The sequence below is a fragment of the Paralichthys olivaceus genome, chromosome 18 (genome assembly GCF_024713975.1).
Source record: "Paralichthys olivaceus isolate ysfri-2021 chromosome 18, ASM2471397v2, whole genome shotgun sequence".
NCBI classification, from domain to species: domain Eukaryota; kingdom Metazoa; phylum Chordata; class Actinopteri; order Pleuronectiformes; family Paralichthyidae; genus Paralichthys; species Paralichthys olivaceus.
In genome coordinates, this window is record NC_091110.1 from 20,439,259 (window position 1) to 20,451,920 (window position 12,662).

At 41.9% G+C, this 12,662-nt stretch overlaps 2 protein-coding genes across 4 annotated transcripts; both read left to right on the top strand.

The window, feature by feature from the left end:
* The first annotated feature begins 214 nt into the window (after positions 1–214).
* dpm2 (dolichyl-phosphate mannosyltransferase subunit 2, regulatory) lies at positions 215–3,073 on the top strand. 2 transcript variants are annotated; one of them, XM_020108187.2, is made up of 4 exons: positions 215–317; positions 1,120–1,209; positions 2,276–2,378; positions 2,513–3,073. In XM_020108187.2, the coding sequence occupies exons 1-4, from the start codon at positions 315–317 to the stop codon at positions 2,566–2,568; spliced, it is 252 nt and encodes an 83-aa protein (XP_019963746.1). In that variant the 5' UTR covers positions 215–314; the 3' UTR covers positions 2,569–3,073. The 2 variants fall into 2 exon arrangements, with proteins under 2 accessions (XP_019963746.1, XP_069370059.1); XM_069513958.1 differs by lacking the exon at positions 215–317 and adding an exon at positions 876–983.
* A 902-nt stretch (positions 3,074–3,975) lies between these two features.
* On the top strand, positions 3,976–10,549 carry pip5kl1 (phosphatidylinositol-4-phosphate 5-kinase-like 1). 2 transcript variants are annotated; one of them, XM_069513337.1, is made up of 11 exons: positions 3,976–4,000; positions 4,738–4,856; positions 5,587–5,798; positions 7,105–7,155; positions 7,287–7,441; positions 8,425–8,549; positions 8,956–8,990; positions 9,086–9,141; positions 9,234–9,346; positions 9,481–9,643; positions 9,987–10,549. In XM_069513337.1, exons 3-11 carry the CDS (start codon positions 5,592–5,594, stop codon positions 10,429–10,431), a joined length of 1,350 nt encoding a protein of 449 aa, XP_069369438.1. In that variant the 5' UTR covers positions 3,976–4,000; positions 4,738–4,856; positions 5,587–5,591; the 3' UTR covers positions 10,432–10,549. The 2 variants fall into 2 exon arrangements, with proteins under 2 accessions (XP_069369438.1, XP_019963747.1); XM_020108188.2 differs by lacking the exon at positions 3,976–4,000 and having other exon boundaries at positions 4,063–4,856.
* The last annotated feature ends 2,113 nt before the right edge of the window (positions 10,550–12,662 follow it).

The window sequence follows — 12,662 nt, forward strand, 5'->3', positions numbered from 1 at the left end:
AATCTAAAGAACTCAAATGAAACATTAAGAAGTAATAGTTATAATATGATAATAGCTCAATAACATGATAACACTGATCTTAGTACTTTTGTTATCATATATTCTATCAGTACTAGTATTTCCCTGCAGGTTTTTACAGTAACATGACGTCACTGTTTCGCGTTTATGAAGTTTTACAAAGTTTTTAACATGAACTCACGGTGACAGTCTGCGGTGTGACCAGCAGGAGGCAGCAGAGACTCGCTGCTGGAGCTGATTATAATCCGCGAAGAAGAACAGCAAGTGACGTCACCAGGCAACAGAACGCGTCAGACATGGTGAGAAAGAAAAATAAAAGAGAAAAGAACGAATAACGAGGAGCTAAAGGAGCTAAAGGAGCTAAAGAGGAGCTGAAACAAAGCGTTCGATGCTTTAACAAACAGAAACAGAAGAAATCCAGAGTCTTAACTCGATAAGGAAGCTAGCACCAAGCTAACACCAAGCTAACTCCAAGCTAGCACCAAGCTAACACCAAGCTAACTCCAAGCTAGCACCAAGCTAACTCCAAGCTAACACCAAGCTAGCACCAAGCTAACACCAAGCTAGCACCAAGCTAACTCCAAGCTAGCACCAAGCTAACTCCAAGCTAGCACCAAGCTAACACCAAGCTAGCGCCAAGCTAGCCTCTAATCCTCGACACGTCAGAGGCTCGTGTTCTTTATTCGGAATCTGTTCGAGTCACGTTATTATTTATTTCAGTTTTTAATTCTGATTTCAAAACGTCCAGAGAACAAATGAACGTCAGAGTTTAGTTCAAGTCACGTTTCCTTCACGTTCATTTGTCCGATGTGAGGATTCAGGGAACAAGTGTGTCCGTGTCGTGTTGACACAGAACTCAACTTTAATGTTTAATGTTTAACTCTGCAACATTTGAACGGAGTTCTGTGTGGATCGAAGAAGAAGAAGAAGAAGAAGCTTCATTCTCTTCACACTCTTCTTTATGTGTACATGCAGTTTTTAACCCCCGGGACACTGGACTGAGCTACAGCTGCTCCCGAGCTCAGTGTCCCTGAATGTCACACGATGATTGATCAGTTATTCATTTCAAAAACTTAACATTTCCACTTTCGTGTGTTTCAGGCGACAGGAGTGGATCAGGCTGTTGGAATGAGTCTCGTCATCTTCAGCCTCCTGTTGTTTACATACTACTCAGTGTGGGTCATCGTCCTGGTACGGTCTGTTTCCTTTCAGCAACAGTTTGACTCTGGAGTCAACATTCACATGCCCTCAAACATCTGCTGTGTTTCAACACTCCGAGTTATTACAGTGCTTCAAGTCTGCGTCATGTCTTCAGTCCAGGAACGGACGTGTTGAGACTCGAGCACAGTCGTACGACTGATCTTTGAGAATTTGGAGCATTTGAGAGTGAGGGAACGTTTTCATTGAATTTAGTCTTTCTGCCCAACTGAAGTCAAACAAAGTGTTATAAGAAAGAATTCCAGCTTTTCACTTGTGTGTGTTAACGTTTATTAATGTTTATGAAAACTTTCCAGTGGATTTTGGTTGTGAGTGTTAGAACCTGCTGTGTGTATATATTCCTGATCACTCTGGATAATTGAAAAGATTACTCCTCTTATTAAATCAATCTAATCATCTAATTCATGATTCTGGTGCATTTTAATCATTAGATGCGTCAAAACAAACGCTCTGACTTCCTCCCTCGACCAATGACAAAGCAGCGTGATGCAGACACAGGGTCAGAAAACTGTCGGTGAGAGAGAATCAGAGAAAAAAAACTTTTAAAAACAGATAATAAAAAAACACTCACAGGAATCCAGAAGAAAACAAAAGGTGGTGAGAACGAGCCACACCCTGCTCACTCTGAAGAAAGGTTCACCACAAGTTTACGTAATCACCTTTAATGAGGAAGATAATGAAGCTGTACGGGGCAAGAAGGGTGGACATCTATGACTGTGAAGGTCGCGTGAAGTACACATGTGAAGTACACATGTGAACATGGTCTCACTCTAAATGTTCAGACTTGTGTTCTTTGACCTTTAAGCAGCCAAATCCGTTCTGTGTTTTTAAAGAAGTGTGAGTGTTTCCTATTGAAAACAATCATTGTATGATTATTATTTTCTTTTTCCAGAGCGTGTCCATGTCACAATGTAAAGTTATTCGTCATCCTTCAACTGCACTTAATTTGATTGAAACACCAGCAGGAATTCAGTCTTTTAAAAACATTAAGAAAAGTTTTTAAATGAAATGAATGATGTGATATTTTCTCCTTTTCCAGCCTTTTGTCGACGGTGGTCATGTTTTGCACAAGTATTTTCTTCCTCGGGAGTATTCGGTCATTCTGCCCGGGATTGCAGCTGTAATACTGCTCCTCTGTATCGGTGAGTAAAAGAGACTGATGATACTTTTCTCATTTCACGGTGATAACACCTCTTTATTTTCTGCACACAGAATCACATGCAGGATCAGAACGTGTGTCATTATTTCTTAAAGTTAAAACTTGTCCCCTCCACAGGAGCCTTCACTGCACTTCTCATGTGGAAAAATCGAAAACCAAAGAAAGTGGACTAACCCGAGGACGATTGATTGACTGTTGTAGATTTAAACACATGAAAACAGCGTCTATGGAGGCCCCGCCCACAGAAAAACCACCTCCATTGTCTATTAATGACGAACGAAGAACAACCTGAAGGACGACGCTGACAAAGTTCGATTTTGTTATAAAGAGATTTATTTTACATTTTCACTTTAGTTTGAGGTGATGAGTTGGAATCAGCTTCTGTCTTTTGAAGCCAGTTTGAGACGTTGATGCTGCCCCCTGCTGGTTCAAGTAAGACTTACTATTTCTTAAAGATCCAATAAACTGTCTTGAAAACTTGCTAAGCTAACGAGGCTAAAATCAGCCCATAATGCATCAGGATGTCAAGATTCCAGCTTGAAAGCAGCACGACTCTTCACTCTGTAAATACTGTGACATGTTGTAGAGCAGGCAGATTTTATTGTGCGTAAACGTGACGTGTGGAACGATCTCAGCTCAATAATAAAAATAAAATGGACATGTGGTGTTAATTAAAAACAGACCCGTCGACATCTGGTGCTTTATGATCTATTTGACACACACACACACACTCACACACACACACAAACACACACACCCACACACACACAGCTCTGCAGTCTCACACACACACACACACACAGCTCTGCAGTCTCACACCCACACACACACACACACAACTCTGCAGTCTCACACACACACACACATAGCTCTGCAGTCTCACACACACACACACACACACACAGCTCTGCAGTCTCACACCCACACACACACACACACAGCTCTGCAGTCTCACACACACACACACACAGCTCTGCAGTCTCACACACACACACACACAGCTCTGCAGTCTCACTCACTCACACACACACACACACACACACACACAGCTCTGCTGTCTCACACACACACACACACACACACACACACAGCTCTGCTGTCTCACACACACACACACACACACACACACACACAGCTCTGCTGTCTCACACACACACACACACACACACACAGCTCTGCAGTCTCACACACACACACACACACACACACACACACACACAGCTCTGCTGTCTCACACACACACACACACAGCTCTGCAGTCTCACTCACTCACACACACACACACACACACACACACAGCTCTGCTGTCTCACACACACACACACACACACACACACACAGCTCTGCTGTCTCACACACACACACACACACACACACACACACACACACACAGCTCTGCAGTCTCACACACACACACACACACACACAGCTCTGCAGTCTCACACACACACACACACACACACACAGCTCTGCTGTCTCACACACACACACACACACACACACACACACACACACACAGCTCTGCTGTCTCACACACACACACACACACACAGCTCTGCTGTCTCACACACACACACACACACACACCTGCTCTGCATCTCTGAGGTAAGTGAATCTCTTTAACGTGATTTACAACATGTGTGATGAGTTCTGCTGATTCATGTTTTATTGGCTATTCTTCCGTTGTCATTCTGCTGTGTCACTAAACTGCAGAGTAATTCATCCGTTGATAAATCCGACTTCTGTGAATCTAATCATCATCAGAGGAAACTCGCTTTTAAAACTGAAAACAAAAATCGTTCCTGAATAAATAGGAACAGGTTTGATGTAAACGTTATTGTTTGAAGATCTTTTCCTATCGTGATATGTTTCGTTAAGAATTCTATTTGTATCAGTGTTATTATTATTGTTTTATTATTATTCTCATGAGTCAGTCCCGGCTGTCAATCATGTCGTCCAAACCCAATTGTATATCATCAAATAACTAATGAAAACCTAGTTTGGTCCATGTCCCGTCTGCTAACGTGGAGAGGGCAGAGTTTATGAACTACACTGCAGCCAGCCACCAGGGGGCGATTGAGACTCTGGCTTGACTTTTGAGAATCGTCATGTCGTCCATCTTTATTTAAAGTCTGCGTTTGATAAAAGAATCTGACTGATGGATTTTTGGGCTCCGATCTCGATGTTCAGGGTTAAAAAAACGATGTCGGCCGATATACAAGATAAAAAAACAAGTATTCTTTGATTCAGATGATTATTTCAAACCAACGGGACACACTGCACCTTTACATCAGTTTGTTGAAGTCTTCTTAAAGGTCTGACACGTTCTTGTCGCTCCTCAGACGCAGTCGCGTGTGTTGTGATCGACAGGAAGCTTTGTTTCATGCTGACGCTGCTCAGGAGCTGCTCGTTGCCATGGAACCGGCCGACAGCACAGATCTACGCTGAGGGTCATTGTGATGTAAGTGCTGCTGCAGCTGAACCTGTGTCTGATCAGAGGAATCACATTTACTTCATGTTGACACATTTCAATAAAAAAACCATGAACCTGGATTTATTTTACAGAAAACACTTGATGATGATGATTAAATGCAGAACCATTAACAATAACATGTTCACAACTATTCTGATATCACTCAGAGGGCGTCTCGATGGGAAAGTTAGAGTCCGTGCCAGTTCCTGTGACGCTCACTTATCCTAATTAAAGCACAAAGGGCAGAATTAACCAGACACTAGAAATCAGATCCTTCTACCAAACATCACATATTTTACACATTCTAAAAACCTGCTCTACATTCACCGGAGAGACAGAGACAGAACGTTTAGAGGAAGGACAATATGAATCTGTTGAAAGTGTTTAAAAAGAGGAAACTATATAAAATAAGAATAAAAGTTATTTCTGAAAAACATCTTTTCAGAAATAACTTTTATTCTCCCTCTTTCATAATTTAATCACATTTGAACTCAGTTGAAATGAGGGGAAGTGGTGTTCGGATGACGACCATTAAACCATCAACCACAGCACAACCATGAAGCTATTATCCCTTTGTGTTGGTCTCCATGGTTACCCTGTCAAAGACTCAGCTGATCGTCAGCTGTCTTTTGTCGTCGTGTTTGTCGCTGGCCTCTCTGGCCTCCTCGCTCTCACTCTGATTTGAACCTGCTCTGTACATGTTGGCTTTGTGTTTCAGTGCAGATGGAGATGTCGGCAGCAGGAAACCCAGGGACCGGACGCCAGCAGCGCTCGGCGAAGAGGAGGAGGTGGGGGGGTCTGAGGCAGCAGTGGAAACTTCTGGGCCTGTTTGAGATCGATCAGCAGCACGAGTTCTACAGCCTGACCTGCATGATGAAGGAGGGGCTGTCAGCCGCCATTCAAAACACCAGCAGCAGCAGCGCAGCCACAGTGAGTGAATCATCATCAGCGACACATCACAGTCATAATAACAAGAGGATCACAGGCGCAGAAAATGTGTTTGATCCAAACATAGAAAATACAAACAGCTTCTGTGTCGAAGTGTTCAGTTATCATCAATACATGTTTCTCACAACTCACCTGATGTGAAGTGTTTAAGTGTTTAAGACTGAACCACAGACATGCTCACATGATCCTGACGTGCTCCTCACATGTGGTTCTGAGTCAGAGTCTCTGGACAATTCCTGGATCTTCTCCTGCAGCTTCTAGTAAAACATCTGTAACATGTCAGAGTGAGTCCATGTGGGCACGTAGAAGATGAAGACGTCAACTTGGAAAGACGAGGAGGTTCCAGATGTTTTGGTGATGAGGCCCGACGCCGTGTGGACGAGCTGTAAACAACAACACTGATCTTTACACAGCGGAGTTTAGACGTCATGTCCCGCCTCCTGATGCTCCACAGGCTCCACCCCTCGCCTGACTGTCTCCACAAGTTCCTGTTCTTGTGAACGAGTCGACATCTGCTGCTGCACAGGATGAATTCTGGGAAATGTTCATATTCAGTCATTTGACACAAAGTGTTCTCACACTGAATATCTACGCAATATTTTGGACATTTTCTGGAGTTTATGTCTAAAAAGCAGCTTCAGAGCGAATTCACAAATATTAAAGCATCACTATGTAACAGATACTGATCAACAGCGCCCCCTGCAGCTTCACGTGCTGATTAACTCAGTTGTCCTCTGAGCGATGAAATGGTTTCATTTCATTTTGCTGCTCTGATCTTTTAATATAAAATAGCTCTTACATTACTTCACTGTATGACGTCATTTGATTGTGACGTCACGATGATGTCATTCCTAACGTAACATCGCGACGTCTCACGAACATCCTGAGAGAATTTCTTCTAAAATGGTTCAAACGTTGGATTGAAGGACGAACTGATTTGATCTCTAAAAGGTCAAAGGTCACTGTGACCTCATGATCTTAAAATCACGTCATGAGAATTCTTTCAGATTTTTCAACACGTGTTCACTTCATTGATTCGATTTGTGTGGTCACAGGTCAAAGGTCAGTTGTGTAGTTCAGACTCCAGAGCTGAGCAGGAGCCATCGGACGTCCTGCCGCTGCTTCACAATGATCCAGTTCAACTGACTCAGCATGCCTGCCCCCCCCCGACACACACACACACGCACACGCACGCTTCACTCAGAACATACAACTGCTTTGTGTTGTTTACATGTGTCACTGTGTTGTAATATCCATTTGTCTGTCCGTCGTCCTCTGTCCTCTGCAGACTGAAGTGTCAGACGATGATTTCAGATCAGAGGTTTCTCAGATTCACAAGGTGAGTTCATGTGTCTGTCACTAGAACTAAACAGCTGTGTGTAATGATCCCACCTGCATATTCAGCTGTGTGTGTGTGTGTGTGTGCGCGTGTGTGTGTGTGCGTGTGTGCGTGTGTGTGTGTGTGTGTAGGACTTCATCATGCAGACGTTTGCAGGCCCGGTGTTTTCCAGCCTGCGTGGCTCGTTGGGGATGACGGAGCAGGAGTATAAGCAGTCGCTCTGCTCTGACAGCTGCTACCTCCAGTTCATCAGTAACTCTAAGAGCAAGGCCGACTTCTTCCTGACGTGAGCACACACACACACACACACACACACACACACACACACACACACACACACACACACACACTCTCCTACAGCCTCTACAGAATCAGATGTATTTGAGTCTGAGTGTGGAAAAAGATGGACGACATGAAGTGATGAGGTTCTATCAACATTCTTCTTTATGTTTACCACAAGATGGCGCTCTTTTCTAAGAAACCTTGTTTTCTCGAGGGGCTTTTCATTGGTTGACATCGTCACCATGAAAACACGCTTCATTATTTTAAGTCGTGCAGATTTAAATTTGAATAATTCATCAATATGAATTCAATATAATTACACATTTCATCTGATAACAACTCATCAGTTACTTTTTCTGTGCTTAAAAAGTAAAAGTTGTTTTTAATGTTTACATTTTTTATAGTATATAGAGTAAAGTATATCACAGTATGACAAGTTATAGTACTATACTATATATAGTATATATTATTGTACGGTACAGGATATTTTGATACGGTAAATTATGTAAATATGTGGATGTGAATTTATAGAAAGAACATCTGGGTTAGGGTGTAAAACACGCCTCGCGTGATTACGCCTCACGTAGAACATGTCTCATATAGAACACGTCTCATGTAGAACACATCTCATGTAGGAAACCCCTCACATAAAACACCCCTGATGTAGAACACGTCTCACGTAGACATGTGTCATGCAGGACACGTCTAGCCGGATTTCTGTAGAAATGTTCTGGGAGTAAAGAACACGGTGGATCAGAGTCTAGACTTTCTACGTCACAGCTAATGTCTGTGTCTCAAGTCATTGTTCAGACTGAGGCTCAGACGTGACTCATGACAAATGTTCACCACTCGAGCAGTCGGCTGTGTTGGTGATTCTCAGACGATCTGATGGAAAAGAAGCTTGTATGTTCAAGGGGTCGGGTCTTGGGGGGTGTTGTCATGGTGATGGGACAGCCATCGACTCACTCTGTGCTTCTGAACTTCTAGAAATGATAAACGCTTCTTTCTGAAGACCCAGAACAAAAGGGAAATCAAATTCCTTCTGTCCAACCTGAAGATCTACACGGAACATCTGAGGAGGTACCCCCATTCCCTGCTGGTCAAGTTCCTAGGTACACACACACACACGCACGCACACACACACACACACGTTTGTACTTCTATCTTAGTGAGGACACAACAAGCGACGAAGTGTTTTCCTGTGTAGAACAAACAAAGCGTTTCAACGTGTTGAGCTCTGACTGTGTCGTCCCACCGAACATCAGTCACATCTGGTGGAGGAGCTGAAGCTGCAGCAGAAACAGAAGCTGCGGCAGCTTCAGTTGTCATAGTCCAGTCTGAGAGAAAAACCATGGCTGCCTCCGTGGAGAGGACCTGCTGTCAGTATGAAGTATTTAAATATGAAGTATTTGAATATAGAGGGTCGTCCTAGGGTAAAAAAAAACACTTTGTACAAATGAAAACATTTCTGAAAACGGGTTGAGATGAAAATGAAATGTTTGTCTCTGGTTGTTCCAGGTGTTCACAGGATCAAAGTCCCACACAGACGGAAGGTGCACGTCACATTTTATTTCTGTCGCCACAACAACAACAACAACAACAACAACATCAGTCGTGATAATAACTGTAAATCTTTTTCTCTTTGCAGAAATACTTCATCGTCATGCAAAGTGTGTTTTATCCAGATGATCGGATCAATGCCAGGTGGGTTCCTGTCGTTCCTGTCGTCTAGAAACACACAGACTCGTGTCAGTGCAGCCTCGGGATGTGGCTCGTTGTGTGTTTTGTGTTACCAGGTACGACATTAAAGGCTGTGAGGTGAGTCGCTGGACGGAGCCGGCCCCGGAGGGAGGCCAGATTATTGTGGTTCTCAAAGATCTGAACTTTGAAGGGCAACACATCACACTGGGTAAACGACCGTCTGACATGAACCATGTGCAGACACCTCCGAAGACAAGTCTCATGCTTTCTGAGTCCTATTGTCTGTGTGTGTGTGTGTGTGTGTGTGTGTGTGTGTGTGTGTGTGTGTGTGTGTGTGTGCAGAGCGGCAGCGTCCATGGCTCCTGCAGCAGGTGGAGATCGACACAAACTTCCTGCGGCAGCTCAACGTGTTGGACTACAGTCTCCTCCTCGCCCATCAGCCCCTGCAGGACGACGAGCGCCACCAGAGTCTCTCCTTCGCAACTCTCATCGTGAGAACCAAGAAGTCCGTGACACACGTGTCAAGATTGTTTGTAACATTATGGCATTTTGAGAGACAGAGACAGACACAGAGACAGACATAGAGAGACAGAGACACAGAGACAGACATAGAGAGAGAGAGACACAGAGACAGACACAGAGACAGACATAGAGAGACAGAGACACAGACAGAGAGACAGACAGAGAGACAGACACAGAGACAGACATAGAGAGACAGAGACACAGACATAGAGACAGACATAGAGAGACACAGAGACAGACAGAGAGAGACACAGAGAGAGACATAGAGACAGACAGAGAGAGACACAGAGTGAGGTCACCACCATGTTTGTCCCCTGTCCCCTCAGATCTGTGAATCCAGGCTCCAGCCCGGTCCAGTTGGGCGCAGCTGCCGTCCCAGGTGAAGTCCCGCAGGACGACTCCATCTTACTTTTGTCTGAGGGGGACGGAGGATGTTTGAAGTCTCCACAAGCAGGAGAAGCATCGAGCGGCTGCACGCTTCACAGCTGCCCAGAGCCCGCTGAGCCAGGCAGCGATGCCACTGAGCTCCCGGACTTCAGGGCCCAAAACCGACGTCTGCTACCCGACCTGAAGAATCCTCTGCACGTCATCGACGGGCCCGAACAGCGCTTCTTCATCGGCATCATTGACATTTTCACGGTTTACAGTTTCAAGAAGAGGCTGGAGCATTTGTGGAAGAGGCTGAGACACCCGGGCCGCTCCTTCTCCACCGTCAGTCCACAGAAGTACTGCGTCAGGCTCTGTCGGTGGGTTCAGGACCACACCCAGTAGTCTGTGATTCTCAGCTCTGACCTGATTGATGCAGCTTTAACGATTCATGCTTGAGCCCGATGTCTGCAAACACACAATGATGTAACCTGAGTCCAGTGGATAAAGGTGTGAGAGATGAGATGTTTGTCCTGTATCCTTTTCCTCTGATGTCTCACTGCTTCACGCAGACGTCACATCCACCGAGACTAAAAGGTTTTACTCCACGTTTATCTTCAGGCTACGTCCACACCACCACCGTTTAGTTTTCATCAGCTTCAGGTTTGCGTCCACACAGAGGAGGTCAAATGGAGAAGTTAGTAAACGCTGCTGGTCCAGTTTGAGACGTTTGGAAACGATGACGTAGACGCTCTCGTTGTTTGGGTCTTTTCAGCCTCAGCTACGAGTGTAGAACACAACATGGAGAATCAATTACAAGAGTGAGCTCTGTGTTTTATTAAGAAGCAGGTGTTCACATGGAGGAGACCAGATTCATAACGGTGAAAATCACAGTTGTTCCAGTGTTGTTACAGATTGTGTAAACCACAATCTGTAACAACACTAGAACAACTCATCGTGTCACAGTCTATTTCTGTTTCTTACTCGATCAGGATTCATCTCGTAGCTGGTTTCAGGATAAAATCGGTTTCTATCAGGATGTTTATTATGAGCCAGTTTGAAAAGAGAGGTTCAGTGTGCAGAATGCAGTGACATCTAGTGGTGAAGTGTCATGTTGCAGCTGAACACCCCTGTGGCTCAAAAGGTTTAGTTTGTCCAGTCTGAGCTGCTGTAGAACAAAACATGGCTGCCTCAGTAGAGAGGACCCACTCCTAAATCTAAAGTATTTAAAAATAAAGTAAAGTATTTAAAAATAAAGTATTTAAATCTAAAGTATTTAAATCTAAAGTATTTAAATCTAAAGAATTAAAACCTAAAGTATTTAAATCTAAAGTATTTAAATATAAAGAATTTAAATCTAAAGTATTTAAATCTAAAGTATTTAAATCTAAAGTATTTAAATATAAAGAATTTAAATCTAAAGTATTTAAATCTAAAGTATTTAAATATAAAGAATTTAAATCTAAAGTATTTAAATCTAAAGTATTTAAAAATAAAGTATTTAAATCTTAAGTATTTAAATCTAAAGTATTTAAAAATAAAGTATTTAAATCTAAAGAATTTAAATCTAAAGTATTTAAATCTAAAGTATTTAAATCTAAAGTATTTAAATCTAAAGTATTTAAATATAAAGAATTTAAATCTAAAGTATTTAAATCTAAAGTATTTAAATATAAAGAATTTAAATCTAAAGTATTTAAAAATAAAGAATTTAAATCTAAAGTATTTAAATCTAAAGTATTTAAATCTAAAGAATTTAAATCTAAAGTATTTAAAAATAAAGAATTTAAATATAAAGTATTTAAATATAAAGAATTTAAATATAAAGTATTTAAATCTAAAGAATTTAAATCTAAAGTATTTAAAAATAAAGAATTTAAATCTAAAGTATTTAAATCTAAAGTATTTAAATCTAAAGAATTAAAACCTAAAGTATTTAAATCTAAAGTATTTAAATCTAAAGTATTTAAATATAAAGTATTTAAATCTAAAGTATTTAAAAATAAAGTATTTAAATCTAAAGTATTTAAAAATAAAGTATTTAAAAATAAAGTATTTAAAAATAAAGAATTTAAATCTAAAGTATTTAAAAATAAAGAATTTAAATCTAAAGTATTTAAAAATAAAGTATTTAAATCTAAAGAATTTAAATCTAAAGTATTTAAATCTAAAGTATTTAAATCTAAAGCTTTAATATCCTGAGGTCTTCAAACATCCACCCTCAGTGACAGTATTTGTCTCTGAGCTCAGTCCAATGACTCAGTAGACTCCCACAGCAGAGGTGTGTCTCGGAAATGGATGTAAACAGAAATGGAGATGCTTGTCTTAGAGCCGAGCATCCGCCACATCCTCATTAGTTCTGGATTTGTTGAGCCGGATTCAAAGAAAATACTCAGAGGAGGTTTTCATTCCTGCTGGTCAGTTGTGTGGAGATGATGTGGAGATGATGAAGGAATCTCCGATGACACCGTCTTGATTGTATAAAATGTTTATTACAAAAAAGTTCAGCATCAATACAAGCACTGCAATCTGCCTATGGAGAGATCCGGGTCAGTGTGGATCTCTTCTCGAGGCAACTTCAACTCCTCGTTATATAACAGGGTCGTTTTGGTTAATTTAAAGAAAACACATCTGGT

Bases quoted from the DNA above. Each gene is read 5' to 3' on its own strand.
- pip5kl1 (XM_069513337.1), top strand. From the start codon at position 5,592: ATGGAGATGTCGGCAGCAGGAAACCCAGGGACCGGACGCCAGCAGCGC. The intron at 7,442-8,424 runs GTGAGCACACAC...CTGAACTTCTAG, and splicing joins AAGGCCGACTTCTTCCTGAC to AAATGATAAACGCTTCTTTC. The intron at 8,991-9,085 runs GTGCACGTCACA...TTCTCTTTGCAG, and splicing joins AAGTCCCACACAGACGGAAG to AAATACTTCATCGTCATGCA.
- dpm2 (XM_069513958.1), top strand. From the start codon at position 891: ATGTTTAACTCTGCAACATTTGAACGGAGTTCTGTGTGGATCGAAGAA. The intron at 984-1,119 runs GTACATGCAGTT...CGTGTGTTTCAG, and splicing joins CTTCACACTCTTCTTTATGT to GCGACAGGAGTGGATCAGGC. The intron at 1,210-2,275 runs GTACGGTCTGTT...CTCCTTTTCCAG, and splicing joins CAGTGTGGGTCATCGTCCTG to CCTTTTGTCGACGGTGGTCA.